Consider the following 21757-nt stretch of genomic DNA (forward strand, 5'->3'; position numbering starts at 1 on the left):
ACGGGCCAGGAGCGCGTGTGTACGGAGCCCTTCCACACCATGCATACCCCGCGCCAGAAAGAATTTGGGCGAAACCAGAGAGAAGGCCAGCGACGGCAGGCCAGGCCAAGCTAAGGAAGGTCGAAGAGCACGCGATCGAGCTCTGGGATCCCTGTTAACGGGGCTGCCGCGCCTGAGTCCCCGCCAGTCGCCGCCTCCCTCCGCCGCCGCTTTTGCACAAAGAGCTCCGAAATGGCCTTTGCCCTGCGCTAATCGGCCCAGACGGCAGTCTCCCCAGACGCCCAACCGCTCGCCTCTGTAGGGGGCGCTGCAGGGGCCAGGCGGTCTAGGGAGGCGGGGACGGATGGATTATACCCTGTGGAGGCCCCTAGGCAGTTGAAATCTTGGGAGGCCCCTCGCAACTTATCTCAGAGTCGGAGCACCCACCCCACTGCCCACAGCCCCCGCTGCAGCCTGCAGGCCCTCTTAAAAGCCCCTTTGATAAAGCTGCGGGGGAGAGGCAGAGAGAGGCAAACTTGGTGATCACCCCAGCAGCAGCCGCACCAGGCAAATTGGGCAAAGAGGGGCTCCGTCGCTGGCTGCACCTGCAGGCTGGGAGGGCTGCAGGCAGGGAAGAAATAGGGGTTGGGGGAGCTGGCCCATAGGGCAGTGCCTGTTTGGCCTCATTGTTAATCCAGCTCTGGCGGATGGCTTTTGCCGGAGGGATCCCGATTCTCGGGCCCAAGCGAGGGGCTCGGCGGCTCCTGGGGCCTCCCGAAGGACAGGAGTCCCTCCCCTCTAGGGACCTGTTGGGAAGGACGCAAAGGCCGCGGGGTCCACTTCAGTTCCACCCCTCCCCAGGAAGTACGCGCAGCATTGCAGCTGCCCGTCTCGCCAGCCCCTCTCCAGGCCGAAATTCGGAGTTGGCAGTTCTTCGAAGGAAGTTCTGCGAGGCGGGAGAGGCGGGGCTCGCCGGATTTGCAGAAGGACTAAGGCGGCCCGGCGCTGCAGCGATCCGCCCACTCCTTCGGCGTGGCGGAGCGCGCAGCCGGGATCCTGTACTTAAAATTAAAAATGTTTTATTTAGGATATGTTTCTGTTACATGAACGCAATCGAGAGTAATTCAGAAACATCAATTGACCTGGAACAAATTAAAGCCGACCACAGGCACCATTCTACCATTGGTAAATGGGGATAATAGTACAAACGCTTTCACCAAAAACAAACTAGCAAAAAGAATTGACGTGAATAACTAACTGATGCACCAAAGCCAGAAGTAAAAAGTAAGCACTGGTTCCAACTGGAGATCACATAAAAGGGAAGTAGAACACAAATCTGGTCCAATAAATAGAACAAGAAATATTACAAAATCATTACTGGGATCCCGTACTTCGTCCTCCCGCGCAGCGACTTTCTGGCGTGGCCCCTTGCCCTCTCGGCTGTCCCTGCCGGAGCCCGCCCCAGGTGGCCGCTTAGGGCGAGGCGCCCCGAGAGCAGCGCCTCCAGCACCGCCCGCCCAGCGGTCCCGCCTCCCCTCCCCGGGCCGTCCCCATTAGCGGCTCCCTCGCTCGCGCCTCTCCTCCCTTCTCCCTCCAGGCATTGGCGAGGCCGCCTGTCAATCACACACACTCACACAACACACACACACAGCTAGAGACTCACGCCTCCCCTAGCGCGGCGCGACGGGGCTTTTGCGCCCGGTGCCACTAGCTAACCAGCCAGCGAGCGGCGAGGCGAGCGCCGGAGCGAGGCGGGGAAGGAGGGAGGCCGGCGGACAGGCAGGGAGAGCGCGAAATGCTGATGGAGGAGGCGATGCAGGCGGCCGAGGAGGGCCCGAGCGTGGCCAAGCTCTTCAAGCAGCAGCGCGGCCCCTACAGCGTCCTCAAGACCTTCCCCAGCAGCCGAAGACCGGCGCTCAGCAAGCGCTACGAGAGACCCACCATGGTGGAGATCCCGCAGGTCAGGGCGGGCGTCGGGCAGCCGCAGCAGCATCACTTCCAGCAGCAACCGCCGCCGCCGCCAGCTGTCGCCTCGTCGTCTTCCCTCGGCGAGCACCAGCTGCCTTACAGCAGCTCGTTCCCAGGCGGCGGCAGAGCCTCTCAGGGCCACCCGCCCCGGACGCCGGCTTCGCAGCTGGGACATCAGTCGGCGCCCGCCGCTTCTTCTTCCTCCTCCTCCTCCGGCAGGTACGGCCACGGCCACCAGGGGGCGGCAAGCAGCAGCACCGAGGGAGGCGGCAGCCTGGAGCTGAGCGCAGGTACCGACTTCGGGGGTGGGGTCGAGTCGACTCCTGGGAAAGAGAGGATTTAGGCCAGGGGTGGCCAAACTGTGGCTCGGGAGCCACATGTGGCTCTTTCACACATATTGTGTGGCTCTCGAAGCCCCCACTGCACTGTTGGTCAGCAGCTTGGTGAATGCATTTAAAGTTGCTTTCTTTCTACCTCTCTCTTCAGTCTATTTGCTTTCCTGCCTACCAGCTCTCAAACATCTGATACTCATGTCTTGTGGCTCTCAGACATCTGATGTTTATTCTGTGTGGCTCTTACATTAAGCAAGTTTGGCCACCCCCTGATTTAGGCGAAGCCGGGCTTCTCTTTTTCACTTGTTTTGCGTGGCAGGTTGCGTCTCCTGCTGGATATTAAAAAGATACAGCGTGCGCACACCCCGAGCATGTGCAGAGTGCACCGGGGTCATTTATGGAAGAGCGCTAGCAAAAGTACTCTTTTGAAAATCCTTCTCGTCCATAATCTCCAAAACACACCTTTTAAGCTAGACCGCCATCTATCCTGATTATTGGCAGGCTGGAGGACCGGGGGAGGGGCTGTGGCACAGTGGAAGAGCTTTGCAGGCTGAAGGTCTCAGCTTCGATCCCTGGCATCTCCAGTAAAAAGGGCCAGGCGGGGGCTGACGCCAAAGACCCTGGAGAGCCACTGCCAGCCCGAGTAGACGGTACAGAACGCAGCTTCCTGCATGTTTATGGGGAAGGTGAAGGTGAGATTTGAAGGGAGCGCTTTCAAACTCATACTCGGGTCTTTGGAGGAACCTTGGCCAGCCCGGTGCATCTAGATTGATACCTCTCTCTATAGAAAGTTGCACTGTGCTGTTGAACTGGGTCCCTTGGAAATGGTCTTGTAAGAAGACAACAGTAGACAAATTGGTTGTGATCTAGCCTGCCTGTTCAGACTGCGGTTTGTGTACCCCTCTGCTAAAGAACATGGATGTTCTTGTGCTGTTCAGGGGTTGGACTAGATGACCCTTGAGGTGCCTTCCAGGTCTGCGGTTTCGATGAATAAAAATCAGGAATTGAACAAATCGGAGGGGGGGGGGGAGGGACTTGGTGGGAAGGGAAACAAGTGTATGTTTGTGTGGAACTGGTGTGTTTGCCTGAGGTAACTCCAGCGGGGTGTCTGAAACTGTTCCCAGAGAAGGTGAGTTTGAACAATCCACCTGAAACTTCTCTGTCTCTTTCTGTCATCTCTGGCCTCCAGACCCTTATGAAGCTGATATTATGGGTGTTCCTCCAGACCCAGGGCAATAGCCAGAAAGGAAGTTATTTCTGAGGAGGGTTTTCTTCAGAACAATCTTGAGGGGAAATTTAGGCTAAGGGACCGGACAGAGGTTGTCCAGTGAGCTTGGAGGCCTGAACAGGGGGTTCAGATAGGCCTCCCTAATTTGAATCTAACACTAACCACTGCTCCAACTGTAGTATGAGGGAAGCACGTCTGCTCTGCCCCAGAGACCATTTTTAGTGCTGTTGCACAGATTGGGAACATGTAGCAGTAAGAAAGCACAAGCCTCTGAACATGTGCAGAGTACCTTGCTTCTCAAATAACCCCTGGAAGGAGCACAACCACCCAGGAAGTGCTTTCAGGACAAAGAGGGTTGATTTTGAGGCAGGCTTGAACCCTGACACATCTCATTTCTGGAGGGAAGCAATGGAAACGGGAGAGGAACAATCTGGAAAATGCCATTCTTTGGCTATTTGGAGAGAGCGAGAGGAGCAGAAATGCACTCAGAGTGTGGGATTCCTCAGAGATGGAATGTGGGACATGCTGTGTGGTGTAGATCAGTCATTGGCAGCCCTAAGGCCAAAACTGGCCTCTTCCACCATCTAGGTGTAGTCTTCTGACTTCCAAATCCCACTCCAGAATGTAGCAACCAGGCTACACGAAGGAAAAATCATCTGTAACATCAGGATGGGAGAGGGCCATGATCCACACCATCAGTGGACTTCTTGTAGTTTAAAGTGTGGAAGGAAGTTCTGCCTGATGGGAGGACTTTTGGGAAAGCCCCTGGAGAATTATTTCTCAGATGTTTTGAATTTGTGTGGGGTGGTGCAGCAGCTAGACCATTGTGCTAAAATCTGGGAGACTCGGGTTCGAATCCCTGCCTTGCCCTGGAAGCTTGCTGGATGACCTTGGGCCAGTCAGTTGCTCACAGCCTCATGGGGTTGTTGTGAGGATAAAATGGAGGAGAGAACTAGGTAAATGTTTTGGGAAGAAGGTGGATGTCAGTGAAGTAAATAAATAGATATTTTAACCTCTTAAGTCCAACACCAGCTGTATTTTGCATGGGAGAATCCTTGTATGTTGATCTGTGAACTGGGGCACTCCTCTCATCCTGGCATTGAGACTAGAAGGGGGTGCCTCAGGTCTGAATTGGTCAGCAAACCTCTTCCATCCACTCACTTCGCATGTTTTTGTAGTTAGCACCACAGTTTGGGGGAGGAGCTGCATTACTAGCACTCTAGGTAGGTGAAAAGTGTGTCCCCTGGAAATCCACATCTTCCCTTGAGGTGTCATGTGCAGAGCCAGCGCGTCCATTAGGCAACATTAGACAATTGCCTGGGGCACTGGCCCTTGGGGGGGCACATTGTTTCTGGGCACTGAGGGGTTGGAGGAACTCCCCTGGCCCCTCAGTGCCCAAAAACAGTGGTGCTTTTGCAACTGATGTGATGACGTGCGCATGAAAAGTTTTCCAGGGGGCGGTTGGGCACGCGTCGGAGTTCTGCCTTGGGTGGCAGAACCCCACGCACTGGTCCTGGTCATGTGTCCCTCCCAAAAGGCCATCACACCACTGGAGAACCTCTGTGCCATATCCTTTTGGGGGGGGGGGGGGGAGAGTTTGTCACATCCTCTAGATCCTGTACAGTTAAGGCTTCCTGTACCGCTTCTGTCTCTACTTTTAAGACAGGGAATCTTCTACATATCCTGATTTGTGCAACATCTGGTTAGCTGCTGCTTCACTTTGAATGGATTGGGGAGCGGATGCTTCTGAAAAGACAACCAAACTTCTAACACCTGAATTCCTTCTGTAGCCCAATGCTTGTGAGATCTGTAGTAGCCTTAGGTAAAAGGATCTATCACTTTTGCATTCTATTGTGATCTATTACATTTTCCCCCAGCAAGAAGTTCAAGGTGGTTCTCTCTTCACCATCAGCCCTGTGATGTAGGTTAAACTAAAAATGAGTGACTAAACCAAGGTTGCCCAGTAGTGGGTGGGAGGATATGAACCTGAGGCTCCCCATGTCTCACCCACACTTCAGCCACTCCATCACACTGGCTCCCATTACATTTTGCCAGTTGGACATCTCAGGTTCAAGTCCAGCATCTCCAGTTCACAGGTAAGAAGATTTAGGAAGGGCCTCTGCCTTCAAGGTCTTTGGTACGTAAGTGTACCAACAGCCTGACTTTACATCTCACCAGGGGGACCATGATTCAGTCCAGAGGAGGGCGACAAAGCTGTTGAGGGTTCTGGAGACCAAGTCCTATGAAGGAAGGTTGAAGGAGCTGGGCATGTTTAGCCTGGAGAGGAGGAGGCTGAAAGGTGATAGGATCACCATCTTCAAGTACTTGAAGGGCTGTCATATAGAGGATGGTGTGGAATTGTTTTCTGTGGCCCCAGAAGGTAGGACCAGAACCAGTGGTTTGAAATGAAATCAAAAGAGTTTCCGGCTCAACATTAGGAAGAACTTCCTGATGGTTAGAGCGGTTCCTCAGTGGAACAGGCTTCCTCAGGAGGTGATGGGCTCTCCTTCCTTGGAGGTTTTTAAACAGAGGCTAGATGGCCATCTGACAGCAATGAAGATCCTGTGAATCCAGGGGGAGGTATTTGTGAGTGTCCTGCATTGTTCAGGGGGTTGGACTAGATGACCCTAGAGATCCCTTCCAACTCTATGATTCTAGAGCACTGCTTGGCATGCAGAAGGTCCAATTTCGATCCCCGGCATCTCCAGCTAAAATGACCAGGTAGGAGGTGATGGGAAAGACCTCTGCCTAAGACCCTCGGGAGCTGTTACTGATCTGAGTAGACAGTACTGACCTTTACAGACCAAGGGTCTAATTCAGTGTAAGGTAGCTTAATCTATACACACGGTAACAGCAGCCATTTGAATTTCTGTTGGAGACAGTAGCCTTATTTCATGCAAGCCAGCAAATAAATTCCTGCTCTGGTTTTGATCTAAATTTCAACACCCCTCCCCCCAAAAAGCATCCTTCATTGCCTTTTTCAGAACTTTCGTTGAAGGTTCTTTTTCCTCAGTTTTTTAGCCATTGGCTCACACATTTTTGTCTTAGCTCAGGAAGGGTAGCCCCAGAGCAAACTAATTTATGCAATAGCCAAATTGCTCACTCACAGCTTTAATGCCAGGAGCTCACAAAGTAGACCTTTTGCTCAGAAGATTCCACAGCTTAGAGGGAGTATTGGTGTCAGCCTTTTTCCTGTGTGGTTCTGCATTCCAGTTTGGTGTAGTGGTTAAGTGTGCGGACTCTTATCTGGGAGAACCGGGTTTGATTCCCCACTCCTCCACTTGCACCTGCTGGAATGGCCTTGGGTCAGCCATAGCTCTGGCAGAGGTTGTCCTTGAAAGGGCAGCTGCTGTGAGAGTCCTCTCAGCCCCACCCACCCCACAGGGTGTCTGTTGTGGGGGAGGAAGGTAAAGGAGATTGTGAGCCGCTCTGACACTCTTCGGAGTGGAGGGCGGGATATAAATCCAATATCTTCTTCTTCTTCTTCTTCATTCCAGACACTTGTTTTTTCCATTTTCTTCTGCAACTGGGTTTTTCAGAAAAGCAACACGCGCTCTTTGCCGCTCCCCAAAATAGCGGCGCCGATGGGGTAACAGAGCATGGGACATGAACGAGCATGAGATTGACAAGTTGCCTGTCAGACTATAATCGGGGAAACCAGAACCAAGAACCTGCCTTAACTCTATATGCAGATCTGTTGCAATTTCCTTCCTAGGAAATAAATATATATATTTTAAATCTTCACAGAGGGCTTTTACTGTAAACTGAGATGAAGCCCAGATCAAAATATTTTTTTTTTCTCTTTCTCTCTGAAGGTATAGAACTTCCTGAGATGCTAAATGCATCTCTGTCCTCCTTTCCCCCACAACCCACCCCACCCCTGGTGGCTTGGTGTTAGATCACACGTCGTTCTTGCTACGCTGCCTAAATTTGGCACTAGGAAATGGGAAATTGCATCTTTAAGCAGACTACAATCAAAAATGAATTACAATAAATCCTATATAATTGCGTAGGTCATTCTCTTTAATGAGATTTTATTAACCTGACTGTCAAGCTTTTGAGTCAGGCAGATATTTTATCTTCTTCAACTGATAAAAGTGTCAGCTATAAACCACCGTATAAATATTCATAAATCCACACAACTGTGGCAGCCTATCAGCATCATTCTTTTGGACATTAAAAGCATTCTAATTACTTTCTGTCTAGCAGAGCTGAAAGGCAGGCCTGTTACAGTATGTGCTCGGAGGGCCTGATTGCCTTTGTTTGCCATCACAAATAACAGCCTCCCCGTCTCCTGCACTGAGGGCTCAGGGAAATAGTTGGGGGTTTGGCTGCCTGGGCCAAATACAGGGAAGGAGCCAGCTGTGTTGGGCAGCTCGAGACAGCCCGGTTTATATACTTGGGGAACCGGGGGTGGGGTGGGGTTGCAAGGATGAAAGCTGGGTTTGATAGGTTTGCTGGCATTTCCCCCTCCCCTCCATTTTTTTCAGCCAACATGATGTGTTCCTTTCAAGGAGAGCTTCACCCATGTTACGGGAGCAGGGTGCATGGGGAGGCGATGGAATAAGACTCCTTTCTTCCCTCCAGTGGGAGGGTGGCTTCCTTAGGCAGTCCCAGGTCACCGGGATGAAAATTATTTGTTTCTTCGTTTTGCAGCCCCCACGCCCCCTGTCCTCAACAGAAAACTCAGGCAGTTCGCAACCCGCATGACACAGCATCCAAAGTTAAAAGAGATCATAGAAACCGATAAATCCCGACGAGTGCAATAAAAACAGCATTCTAATTAAAACTCAGCCGTTCATCAGCTGTGGAATAAATCTGAACAGCCAGCCAGCACAAGCCGTTCTCTTTGGTTAATTAAATGCTGCACAAAACAAGGCAGCTTTGTATGCCCTAGGGAACCTTAATAGAGCCCACAGGGCACAGACGTCCATAGGGAGCTGGTTCCAGAGGTCAGGGGCAGCCACCGAGAAGGCCCTTGCCCTAGTGAGTGACATACAGGCTGCTCATGGACAGGTATCTGCAGTAGGCCCCATGATGAAGATGAAAGGGGAGGAGGGGGGGTCATATTGGAGAGGTGGTCCCAAATCTACCATATTGGCAAGGGCTAGTTACATGGAGGGTTTTACCTTCCTGATCATTAACTCGCTAGGAGGAAAGGCAGCAACAAAGAGCCACACAAGTCTAACTTCCGTATGTTTTTGTTTTCATGTGTGTGTTTGCTACAGCATCGCTCCTATAAAGGGGGCCTGTTTCTCAGACTCACAGTCCATGTACAGAGGCATGCCTTCTGATGTTCTACATAGGGTAGGGAAACTCTCACATAATTATTATTATTATTATTATTAATTTTTATTTGTATCCCGCCCTCCCCGCCTGGGCAGGCTCAGGGCGGCTAACAACATTCAATAAGACATGATATAAATACAATAATTAAAACACATTAAACACATAAAACACAATTAAAATTATAAAACAGCATAAAATTTTTTAAAACAACGCTAATCCAGCATTTATAGTCTATAACATATATAATCTATAGTTTAACAACAGCAGAGGTGTTCCGGGCGTTGTTACGTATTTAAATAGTGGCAAGAATCATTGACGAATCACTTTGTTGGATCCTCCGTTCAGTCATCCTCTGTCAGCATTCTGAGAAAGCCTGCCTAAAGAGGATGGTCTTGCAGGCCCTGCGGAACTGATCTAAGTTCCGCAGGGCCCGCACCTCCTCCGGGAGTTGATTCCACAGGCTGGGGGCTGCCACGGAGAAAGCCCGTGCCCGTGTGGTCTGTAATTTTGCCTCCCTTGGCCCAGGGACAGTCAGCTTGTTCTTCCCTGCTGACCTCAGTGCTCTTTGGGGCTCGTATGGGGAGAGACGGTCCTTCAGGTAGGCAGGTCCTCGGCCATATAGGGCTTTAAAGGTAATGACCAGCACTTTGTAGCGAACCCTGTATGTAACTGGCAGCCAGTGCAGTTCGCGCAGCCTCGACTGTATATGCTCCCATTTCGGGAGTCCTAATAACAGCCTGGCCGCTGCGTTCTGCACTAGCTGCGGTGGCGGTGGTACATGCTTTGTGCGAACCACTCTGAAGTCACAGCCTTTGCTGTTCTGTCCTGGTTCATTTTCTTACAATATACCTGCACAACAGATTTTGGTTTCATAGTTGTTCCTTCTCCACAAGGGATCATTTTTGTGAGTGGGACCCCTCTGTAATGAACTTTCAACCCCCAGGATTCTTTAATGGAAGCCACAACTTACTTTTTTAAAAGCGTCTTCAGGTCCTATGGGATTTCCGGTGCCAAATGTTTATGTTTAGTGTCTTCGAGTTCCAGAACCTTTCAGAATTCTGTAGTGGCGTGTGGTTGTATTCATGACTCAGTGCTTCCACTTGCACCTGCTGGGATGGCCTTGGGTCAGCCATAGCTCTGGCAGAGGTTGTCCTTGAAAGGGCAGCTGCTATGAGAGTCCTCTCAGCCCCACCCACCTCACAGGGTGACTGTTGTGGGGGAGGAAGGTAAAGGAGATTGTGAGCCACTCTGAGACTCAGAGTGGAGGGTGGGATATAAATCCAATTTCTTCTTCCTCCTCTTCTTTTCTGTGGTTGTAGGCTCTGTAAATGTATTTTTGATATAAATGAAAACAGGCTCTTGGGGTGTCCATTATTCCAGCCTTAATCTCCACTCTTGCCTTGAAAGTGGTCTAATCTAATGCCCTGCCCCCCCCCCCCAATTTTGCTGTTATTCTGATATGTATGCCCCATATCCATTCTATAAACAGCTCTTCCAAAGATGGATCCACATTTTACTTTTATGCCCTCCAGAGAATTCCAATTCCACAGTATTCTCTTGTTTCCTTATCAAAGTATCGGTCCTGTTTTCAGATGGGGGAAATGCCCTTCAGAAGGCATTTAATTGTCTGGTAAATAGGATAGGGCACAGAATGTGATTGCTTTAGAGGTCCAAACTAACGCTGGGCACACGGAGGCAAGGTAAGAGCGGAGATGTTTAGCAAGGGTTGGCAAAATGACAGCTCACCAGCTGTACACAGAAAGCTTTTTCATGGGAGGGGGGGTTCTTACCTGTCAGCAAAGGGGGTATAAATGTTCCAGCCTCTTTGTTTGTTTTTCCAAGAGAAATGAGAAGGAAGAATTAGCTATATACAAAATGAGACACGTTAATGAGGCTGAATATTTTAATCACTTTCACAAACTGCCTGATTAATCACACACACACACACGCACATCCAACAATGGCCGGAAGCAGAAAATCAGCCTGCCGAGAGAGCACAAGAAAGAGGGAGGCTGCTTTTTGGGGATTCAAGAGATGTTGTCAGCTGCAGCCGTCTCTTGCAGTATGCAAAATCCTTTGAAGGTGAAGGAGTGATGTCCACTTAAGAACATAAGAGAAGCCATGTTGGATCAGGCCAATGGCCTATCCAGTCCAACACTCTGTGTCACACAGTGACCAAAAAAATGAAGTACCATCAAGAGGTCCACCAGTGGGGCCAGGACACTAGAAGCCTTCCCACTGTGCCCCCCCGCCAGCACAAGAATACAGAGCATCGCTGCCCCAGACAGAGAGTATCAACAATATACCCACTGATGGACCTCTGCTCCATATGCTTATCCAATCCCCTCTTGAAGCTGTCTATGGTTGTAGCTCCTGTGGCAGTGAATTTCACATGTTAATCACCCTTTGGGTGAAGAAGTACTTCCTTTTATCCGTTCTAACCGAACTCCTCAGCAATTTCATTGAATGTCCATGAGTTCTCGTATCATGAGAAAGGGAGAAAAGTACTTCTTTCTTTACCTTCTCTATCCCATGCATAATCTTGGAAACCTCTTATGTCACCTCACAGTCGACATTTCTCCAAGCTAAAGAGCCCCAAGCCTCACTTTGGATGAGACCCTCTCCTCCTACCTCTGAATAGCCACCCATGGCCATAACCAGGGCTTTTTTTGTAGCAGGAGCTCCTTTGCATATTAGGCCACACCCCATGATATAGCCAATCCTCCAAGAATTTACAGTAGGCCCTGTAAGAAGAGCCCTATAAGCTCTTGGAGGATTGGCTACATTACGGATATGTGACCTAACAGGCAAAGGAGTTCCTGTTACAAAAAAAAAAAAAGCTGTGGCCATAACATCTGTGGAGAGGCTGCATCCATTAATTCAGACACGTGTACTTTATATACACCCAGTCTTTCTCCTCAGTGGGTTCCGAAAGGAGCTTGCGTCTTTCTCCTCTGGTCTGTTTTATCCTCACAACAACTCTGTGAGATTGTGTGATCGGCCCAAGGTCACCCAGCAAGCTTCCAGGACAGAGTAAGAATTTGAACCCCAGGTTGGGGTGGGATGGGCACGATTTCTGGGTTGAAGGATGAGCCCTCTCACACTCACAGTGGGAAAGCTTGTATAGTACAGAAGCGTCACATTCATTTATGACGAGGGCCAGATCTGACATAAATGACACTCTGTTGGGCTGGGCCCTGTGTGCCATAAAATGTAATGTCAGGTACAGAAGGTATAAACTGTATTTTAAAAAGGTAAAGGTAGTCCCCTGCGCAAGCACCAGTCGTTTCTGACTCTAGGGTGACGTCGCATCACGACATTTTCATGGCAGACTTTTTACGGGGTGGTTTGCCATTGCCTTCCCCAGTCATCTACACTTCCCCCACAGCAAGCTGGGTACTTCCCCCACAGCAAGCTGGGTACACTTCCCCCACAGCAAGCTGAGTCAACCTGGAGCCGGCTACCTGAACCCAGCTTCCGCCAGGATTGAACACTGCTAGTTTATTAATATTATTATTAATATTCTGCCTATTCCCCCATGGGGGCTCAGGGCGGAGTACATCAATATAGGTAATAATAAAATCACAATAAAATCAGTTAATAGTACAGCAGGATGGTCCAGCAGGATGGTATAGTAAGATGGTACAGCAAGATGGTACCACAGGGGAGGCCAACCGATCTAACAGATAGATGCCCGCCGTCTCATCCAAAAGCCTGGTGGAACAGCTCCGTTTTACAGGCCCTATGAAAGGCTAACAAGCCAGGTAGGGCCCAGATCTCCATAGGAAGCTGATTCCACCAGGACGGGGCCAGTCCTGGCCCTGGTAGAGGCAAGATGGGCATCTCTTAGGCCAGGGATGATCAAAAGATCTTGGGAGGCTGAATGAAGCGACCTCCGGGGCATATATGGGGAGAGATGGTCCCACAGGTATGTTGGTCCCAGGCCTTGCAAAGCTTTAAAAGTCAAAACTAACACCTTGAAACTTCTTTATTCTGTCTTTTCTTCAAGGAGCTCAGGGTGAGTTACATGGTTCTTCTTTCTTCAGCTTTATCGTCACAACAACCCTGTGAGGTAGGCTAGGTTGATGGTGACTGACTGAAGGTCACCCAGTCTGCTTCATGGCAGAGTAGGGATTTGCACTTGGGTCTCTTAGAGCCTAATCTGCCGTTCAAACCAGTGCACTGCTTTGGCTTTCTGGGAGACTGCTGTTCCTATTCAAACCTCTGAAATCAGCCAGTGAGGGAGAATATGAAAGGATCTTCATCTGCTTCTGTACCAGACCTCGGATTCAGCAGGAGTTCACAGGAGTGCAGCTCCTGAACCTTTCTAAAAATTCTTCCTCCTTTTTCCTACCTTGTCCATTGAATAGTAGGTGCAGCTGCATAACAATCCCTGGATGAGCTCCACCGCCTATTTTTCTACAAAATGACCCCTGTTCTATACATTCTCTTTCTGCCCAAATACAAGCTTCTGATGCGTAAGCAAAAATAATTGAAATGACTTGTGCAAATAAGTCCTCAGACGTTATCGGCCACATGCAAGAGGTTTCCCAGCCAGTGCATAATTCTGGAAGTCATTTGTTGCACAACTAAGGTCTGTGGGGGAAGGATACTCATGCAGTTTGTAAAAAACATTCTTGCCCTTAGTCCTGTTTTCATTCGCCATTGACAAGCCTGACTTGCAGACCGCTGTATGGTATTCAGTTTTTTCCCCAGCGTTTTATAAAATAACCTTGTAATGTTGACCATAAGTATTACATGCACATTGCAGAATGGGGCCCCAGGCTTCACATTAGAGGCCCCATGTCCAAGTTGGAATTTGAACGAGGAACTTCGTGGTTAAGGCACTACACTAGCTGTCACCTGATTCACTGTAGAAATTAAAGTTGCCACTATACTGCTGAATAGAGTCTGTCTTCTTTTAGGCATGAAAACCTGCTTACCTTATAGCAGGGGTGGCCAAACTTGTTCAACGTAAGAACCACATAGAATAAACGGGGGAGGTTTGAGAGCCGTAAGACATGAATATCAGATGTTTGAGAGCCGTAGGACATCAATGTCAGATGTTTGAGGGGAGGGGAGGAAGGGAGGTGGGAAGGGAAAGGTAGAAAGAAAGCAACTTTAAATGCATTCAATGCATTTACTCAATGCACAGCAGCCAAGAAGGTCAGAGCGCCTGCTCCGGCTGCAATGCCACTGAGGATGTTCTCCGCAGCTGAGAATGAAACGTCTGGAAGGAAAACTTTCTCCAGTAGAACACGGCACTTGAGCCCGAAAGATTTTACAAACTCTAAAGCAACTTTAAATGCATTCTCTGAGCTGCCAGCTGGCTTGGCTTGGAGAAGTGATGTAAAGAGGCAAATGCCTTCTCCAAGGTGGCTGACGGGATGTTGGGGGCTTCAAGAGCCACGCGATATGTGTGAAAAATCCACATGTGGCTCCCAAGCCACAATTTGGCCACTCCTGCTTTATAGTACATTTCTGACCATTGAGACTGAATTCTGCTGCAGACAATGCAGTTCGTGTGTATGTTGCATTTAGGAGTGAAGTGCTGTTCCTGCAACAAGTTAGCTGAGCATACAATCTGTCTGGAACTGCCCTTTGGGCTCATGCGCAGAGAGGGTGCAGACACTACTCCTCTTCCTGTGAGATGTGCAACAGCCTTTAGATCTGATGCTTGAGCATCTTTCCATGAGAAAGGCTTGTGAGGTCACCCATGGCATGTTCCTCCTGAAGTGCAAAAAGGGGGGTGGGGGATGTGAGTTTCTTCCTCTTCACGTGCAGAGCTGTCTTCTCTCTTAAGGAATGATTTTCATGAGATGTAGTGGACTGTACCACTTTTGGCTACAGCTGGGGGACTGCCTGTTGGGGGGAAATCCCACATCTTAGAAACATGCTTTCCTTGTCTGGAATAGGGTAGTGAGCTGGGTTTTTTTCATAGCAGGAACTCCTTTGCATATTAGGCCACACACCCTTGATGTAGCCAATCCCTTTGGAGTTTACAGTAGGCCCTGTACTAAGAGCCCTGTAAGCTCCAAGAGGATTGGCTGCATCAGAGGTTTGTGGCCTAATATGCAAAGGAGTTCCTGCTAACAAAAAAAAAAGCCCTGGTAGTGAGAAAGAGAAAAAGAACTTTAGCTTAGCCTAGATAGGCTGGAAAATATAATTCTCCTCCAAATGCACATAGCCAGTGAACACAGTAAATAGACTCTTATCAAGTATTTTTTCTACATCAGATCCTCAGTCCATTGAAACTTTGCTCTGTGGGTCACCCATGTGCTGCTCCACTGAAGAACACTGTGGTTAGTTCATAGATGATTTTGGCATGATAATACCTTGGAACTAGATGAGCACACTGTACTGGTTCTGGTTATTTGTGAATATTTTGAACCTTAGTGGTTCCAGCAGGCTGGAGTCATTGAACGATAGATAAGATCTGAAGGAGCTGAGAATGCAGAGCATCAATGGAATAACCCACACCTCATTTGGTTCCACATGTGGGTGTTCCCCATTGCAGTCCACTGTTTTATGTAAGCATAACTTTGGACTGGCCGAATCAGGACCAGTTCAACACTCCTGCTATGCGAGTTCTCAGGATCGTTGCCATGAAAGGCCTGGGAGAATTAGACCTTCAGAGAGAGATTCCAGGCCCCTGTGCTGAGTGTTCAGATTTTTTTAAAAAGATAAAATCCGTTCTAGTGCTTTTGCTGACACTTTCTGTTATTTCACTCATTGCTTCAATCCAAAGCAAGCCTGCCTCTCAGATTCGTGGCTAAGGAATGCAGGTTTGCCTGCATTTTAGTTTTTTGATGTTTCCCATTTGTTACCCCATAACTATAAACGTCTGACTGGAAAAGTTGGTCATTGTTTAAGTTGTCCTTGACAGGACAGCTCTGGTAGGAGTTGTCCTTGACAGGGCAGAGCCAGTTTGGTGTAGTGGTTAAGTGTGCGGACTCTTATCTGGGAGAACCGGGTTTGATTCCCCACTCCTCCATTTGCACCTGCTGGAATGGCCTTGGGTCACCCATAGCTCTGACAGAGGTTGTCCTTGAAAGGGCAGCTGCTGTCAGAGCTCTCTCAGCCCCACCTACCTCACAGGGTGTCTGTTGTGGGGGGCGGGGAGGAAGGTAATGGAGATTGTGACGGCTCTGAGATTCAGAATAGAGGGCGGGATATAAATCCAATTTCTTCTTCTTCTTCTTCTTCTTCTTTCTTCTTCTTCTTCTTTCTTCTTCTTTTTCTTCTTTTTCTTCTTTTTCTTCTTTTTCTTCTTCTTTCTTCTTTTTCTTCTTTCTTCTTCTTCTTTCTTCTTTCTTCTTTCTTCTTCTTCCAAAAGACATTCTGTAGGCTTTGTCTCAATCCTTGGGGTGGACTTGGCTGATCCTGCAGATCACGTCTGAGATAAATACGTTTTTAAAAAATAAATAAATAAATAAATAAATAGGATAATCAACATGGCAATGACTGCCTTACAAAAAAATGAGTGATATACTACAGGCTTATAAATAGGAATTTACATTCATATCTGCAGTGTGAACATTGGATCATTCTTGTCAGTTAGGAAAACCACAATACTTAAGACAGGTTTTTGTCCAGTAGCACTTTAGAGTCCAACAGGGGTGTCAGGTTAGAAGCTTACAAGAGTCAAAGTTCCCTTCATCAGATATAAGTAGGGAGGGAGGGATGGTGGCTCAGTGGTAGAGCATCTGCTTGGTAAGCGGAAGGTCCCAGGTTCAATCCCCAGGATCTCCAACTAAAAAGGGTCCAGGCAAATAGACGTGAAAAACCTCAGCTTGAGACCCTGGAGAGCCGCTGCCAGTCTGAGTAGACAAGACTGACTTTGATGGACTGAGGGTCTGATTTAGTATAAGACAGCTTCATTTGTTCATATAAGTAGAGTCGAAACAGAGATGTGAGTCCTTCTAGTCAGAAGTCAGGAGGGGGGTTTTAGGGAATACTTGTAAAGGTACCACGTGTATTATTATAATCAGCTTGATTGGAGCAGAGGAGGGGAAATGCTTGGGGGCAGAATGATGTTCCCTCTAAGTTGAGTTAGTGTGAGCCAGCCCACAGTTTTTTAGCCTTCGGCTCACAGATTTTTGTCTTAGCTCAGGAAAAACTGCCTCAGAGCAAACTAATTTATGCTGTAGCTCACCACTTTAATGCTCACAAAGTAGAATTTTTACTCACAAGACTCCACGGCTTAGAGGGAGTATTGCTTCTGACTAGGATGAAAGGACTCAGATCTCCATTTCTGCTCTTCTGGGGTCTGACAAAGGGAATTTTTACTTTCAGAAGCTGATACCTTGACGCTTTTGTTGGCCTCGAAGGTACTACTGGATTCAACTCTTAATTGTTGTACTGCAGACCAACGCAGGGGATTCCTTATGGACTGCCTTCTGCCATAGGACCCTACTTGTTCTTTAACATCTTCTTCTGAGGCCTTCCTTTGGATTCCCTCATTATTTAGCAAGCGGTGGATAGTCAGGGCAGGACCTTTTCCACAGTGTCACCAAGACTTTGGGATTCCCTCTTCTAAGAGTCAGTTTGGGTGACAGCCAGTTTAGTGCAGTGGTTAAGTATGTGGACTCTTATCTGGGAGAACCAGGTTTGATTCCCCACTCCTCCATTTGCACCTGCTGGAATGGCCTTGGGTCAGCCATAGCTCTTGCAGGAGTTGTCCTTGAAAGGGCAGCTTCTGGGAGAGCCCTCTCAGCCCCACCCACCTCACAGGGGGTCTGTTGTGGGGGGAGAAGTTAAAGGAGATTGGAAGCCGCTCTGAGACTGATTCAGAGAGAAGGGCAGGGTATAAATCTGCAGTCTTCTTCTTCAGTGTGCTGTGTCTTGTCTCTCCTGACTTTTCAGCACCAAAGAAAAGCTAAAATGCTTTTGGATATTCCTGATTTAATTTTGTGCTGGCGATGGTAAGGGTGTCTTCTGCTGCCATTAGCTGCTCTTTTCCTCTATAGAATTGATTGTTGTTTTGGTGGAATTTGTAATATACCTTTTGAGTTATTTATTAGCTGCCTTGTATATTGGTTCCTCCGAAAGGCAGGGCAGAAATATTGTAAATAAATATACTTCTGGTCTCCATTCAGATATTGTCTCTGGTGGGGGGGCAGGAGATAGGAAAGGCTAGAAAAGAAAAGGAACTTCTGCACATTCGAGGCTCATCCTGATTAAAATGCACACAGTAAATACAGCTTCAGGTCTAGAATCTGATTATAGGATTAACACGATTGAAAAACCGCTGTGTATTTGAATCACAAAGTTCCAATCAATACCCTCCCTTTGATATTTTTTCAAAAGGGAAGCGGAGTGGATGAATAATGAGGGAAGGCAACCTTTAGATTGAAGCCTCCATGTCTGTTTTAAATTTCATGATTCTTTTATCGTTTAATCCGAACGTTAGCAGGGTCCCCTTGCTCATTTTGTCTGCGCTTCTGTTTGTGGAGTGGCTGGGGCTCTCAGGGAAGCTGGCTCCTGTGTAATGTGTTACAGGCAGGGGTATAAATCTGTCTAATCTTATTTTGTGAGCGTGACTGACCCGGCTGCACAACCGGAACAAGCGCTTGCCAGCGAAGGCAATATTTAAAAGGGTGCCAGCAGAGCTGTGCACAGTCAAGAGAGAGAGAGGTGCCCTCCTTTCAGAGGAAACTGGGCTGCTGCTTCATCAATGTGTGTCCGGCCCTGGCAGTCTCTGCACATTGTGATCCACCCCCGCCCTAATAGTGATCTCTTTTATTGGTGAGGTCAAACCTCAAAACACCTGCAGGGGAGGGGGAGCATTCCTGCTCGCAGAACCACCTCCCTCCAGGATCTAAAATCCAAAGGACAACAGTGTTTGGGCAGCAGCAGGAGTCAGCAGCCCCAAGGAATGGCAGCAGAGGCTTTTCAGAAAGAGTCTTAGATCAGGGGTGGCCAACGGTAGCTCTCCAGATGTTTTTTTGCCTACAACTCCCATCAGCCCCAGCCATTGGCCATGCTGGCTGGGGCTGATGGGAGTTGTAGGTAAAAAAAACATCTGGAGAGCTACCATTGGCCACTCCTGTCTTAGATCAAGCTACTGGGGCAGTTTGCTGCCTGGAGGACTCCTCAGTGGAGAAAGCAGACGGTACCATTTGAGGCCACACTAGTGTCCAGTAACAATGGCCCCTTAAATTCCTTGCAGCTGCTTTTTTTTTTTTTTGAGGTTAAATGTACATTTATTTTTTTCATAAGGGAGCCTGAAATTTTTATTTTATACACTTCATTTTTACACATTCCTCCACAAAGGGATCCAATCAGTCTCCTCTCTTCCCTTTTATTCTTTAAAAAAATGGCGAGGTGGGAACATGATAAAGGTTTATAGTTCAGTTCAGTTCATTTATTGTAATTAGCCATTGGCTGTTACAAATCTACAAACATGAAAAGGAAAGTAAACTAGAAGTTAAAGCATACGAAGTATCATGTAAGGCATAACAAGGGCATAACAACAGATGCAATACAATGGCAATAACAATAAAGATGTAGACATAAATCTAAAAATTATCCCTTCGCATTGCCACCTTGGCACGTATTTTCTTTGCTGCGAGGGCAAAGACTGAAACTTTCTGGGAGATACAAGCCTCAGTATCAGATAAAAGAAATACTATTTTTTCCTCAACTGAATAAGCACTTAGGCCTGACAGAATTCCATCTAAAAATTTAGCCCTTGGACTGGAATAGAGAGAACAGAAATGTAAATAGTGAGGTAAGTCCTCAGTTGCATGAGAACAGCAAATGCATAAACGTTGGGCCACTGGAGTTTGGTTAAAACGACCTTCCATGACTGCAGTTTATAAAATGATGCATGGAATAGAGAGAGCTGACAAAAATATCTCCCTCTCCTCAAACACTAGAACTTGATGCCGCTCAGTGAAAGTGACGGGTAGTAGCCATGGTGACTGAGGGGAACATCCACATTTAAAGGCATACCAGAGTCAGGAGGCTCTGAAGGCCTCAGCCTCTATGCCCTATCGTTGACCATCGAGATGAACTGGTTGGCCACTGTGTGAGACAGGATGCTGGACTAGGTGGACCATCAGTCTGTTCCAGCGGGGCTCTTATGTTCTTAATCTCTCAACAACCCCATGAAGTAAATCACCCAGCAAACTCCTATGGAAGCATGGAAATGGACACTTTATTATACTGAATCAGACCATCAAGGCCATCTGTACTCTGACCGGCAGCAGCTCTTCAAGCTTGTTGAGGTCTTTCATCTTACCTGGTACAGGGAGAGGGGTGGCTCAAAACCTAAGTGAAATGCTCTTGAAAGGGCCGTTCCAAAGGCATTAGGATCGGCATGGAGAAATGAGCCTAGTGCCTCTTTTAAAGGCTGAAATTGCACTCCTGCACAGTCCTTCTGATCTAACATTTAGCCAGTTTTCCAGTCTAACTTCCAGCATACAGCATGTACGGGTTTCACCACAGAGATGGCAAGGAACGGCAAGATGCCATGCTCTGTGTTCATTTCCTTATTTTATCTATTTACTTTTCTTTTTAGGCCACCTTTCTCGCTGGCACTGCGGGCCAATTAGAAAATATAAAAATAAATCAGGCAGGTCTCCAATGCCTTTGAAGGTTTGGGAGACTTTTCAGGCACTCTGGTCCGTTTCTGTCTAGCATTTTGGGCTTAGAGGAAGGGAAGGGCGTCCTTATGTCCCTGGGAGCTCTCCATGGTGCTGCAGGGCCCTGGACTGACATAGGAAAGGAAAAAAGAAAGGTCCCCTGTGCAAGCACCAGTCGTTTCTGACTCTGGGGTTGCTTTCACAACGTTTTCACAGCAGACTTTTTACGGGGTGCTTTGCCATTGCCTTCCCCAGTCATCTACGCTTTCCTCCCCAGCAAGCTGGGTACTCATTTTACCGACCTCAGAAGGATGGAAGGCTGAGTCCACCTCAAGCCGGCAACCTGAAACCAGCTTCCACCAAGGATCGAACTCAGGTCATCAGCAGAGCTTAGGACTGCAGTACTGCAACTTTAACACTCTCCACCACAGGACTTGTCATAGGGACTGGCATAGGGAGCAACATAACATCTGCTTTGGTCCCTGAGCCAAAGGATATGTTACATGCACTCCATGTGTATGTTCTCTGTGATCCTGAGGAACCCACTGAGTCAAGAGGCACCAGGGTGGGATGGGGGGGACACAGACATTTAGCTTATATAAGATTTTAATTTCGTTAGTTGCCCCAAGGGCTCTTTGCAGGTGAAGCTAGATTCTTAACAGCAGATGCATGCCATGTTACTTCAACTTAGCAAACCTATTCTGGGGATTTGGTGGAAGAAAACAGAGTTGGGGGGGAGGTGCTTTGGATCAGGGATATGGTGGGAAATAATAGAGCATGTCTCCTCCCTTATCACTTCTTCAGTCCCAATTGCTTCTCTGCACGATCATAGATCCAGAGGAGTTAACTGTGTTAGTCTGTTGCTGCAAAATAGTAGAGTCCATTAGCACCTTTAAGACTATCAAATTTTATTGTAGCATAATCTTTTGAGAACCCAGCTCTCTTTGTCAGATGCATGCATAAGCTTTCGTGAAACAGAGCTCTTTGTCAGATGCATGCATGAGCTTTCGAGAAATACAGCTCTCTTCATCAGATGCATGCGTAAGCTTTCGAGAAACACATCTCTCTTCATCAGATGCATGCATCTGATGAAGAGAGCTGTGTTTCTTGAAAACTTATGCTACAATAACATTTGTTAGGCTTCAAGGTGCTACTGGACTCTTTACTATTTCTCTGCATGAGGCTCGTCAAAAGGGCTTGTTGCAAGGACAATACATTTGTCTGCTTTTCACACTTGGTCTGAATAAAGTCAGTAAATGAATGATCCTGGGACTGTGGTCTTTTTCACTTTATCAGTTTTATTACAGCAGCGATTTGTGCAGCACCCTGGTGGGCAGACGGCCCTGCCTGAGGTCTCTGTGACTCCTCTCTTC

General features: G+C 48.1%; 1 protein-coding gene across 2 annotated transcripts in view; it reads left to right on the forward strand.

Moving 5' to 3' along the window:
* Positions 1-1601: 1601 nt before the first annotated feature.
* BEND4 (BEN domain containing 4) overlaps positions 1602-21757 on the forward strand; it is a 45982-nt gene continuing 25826 nt past the window's right edge. The window contains exon 1 of one of the 2 annotated variants that reach the window (XM_060246327.1): positions 1602-2237. In XM_060246327.1, coding sequence (XP_060102310.1) covers positions 1775-2237 — 463 coding nt within the window. In that variant the 5' untranslated portion in view covers positions 1602-1774. The remainder of the gene's footprint in view (positions 2238-21757) is intronic. The other variant, XM_060246328.1, reaches the window with a different exon arrangement.

This window comes from Heteronotia binoei, chromosome 9 (assembly GCF_032191835.1).
Source record: "Heteronotia binoei isolate CCM8104 ecotype False Entrance Well chromosome 9, APGP_CSIRO_Hbin_v1, whole genome shotgun sequence".
Taxonomy (NCBI): Eukaryota; Metazoa; Chordata; class Lepidosauria; order Squamata; family Gekkonidae; genus Heteronotia; species Heteronotia binoei.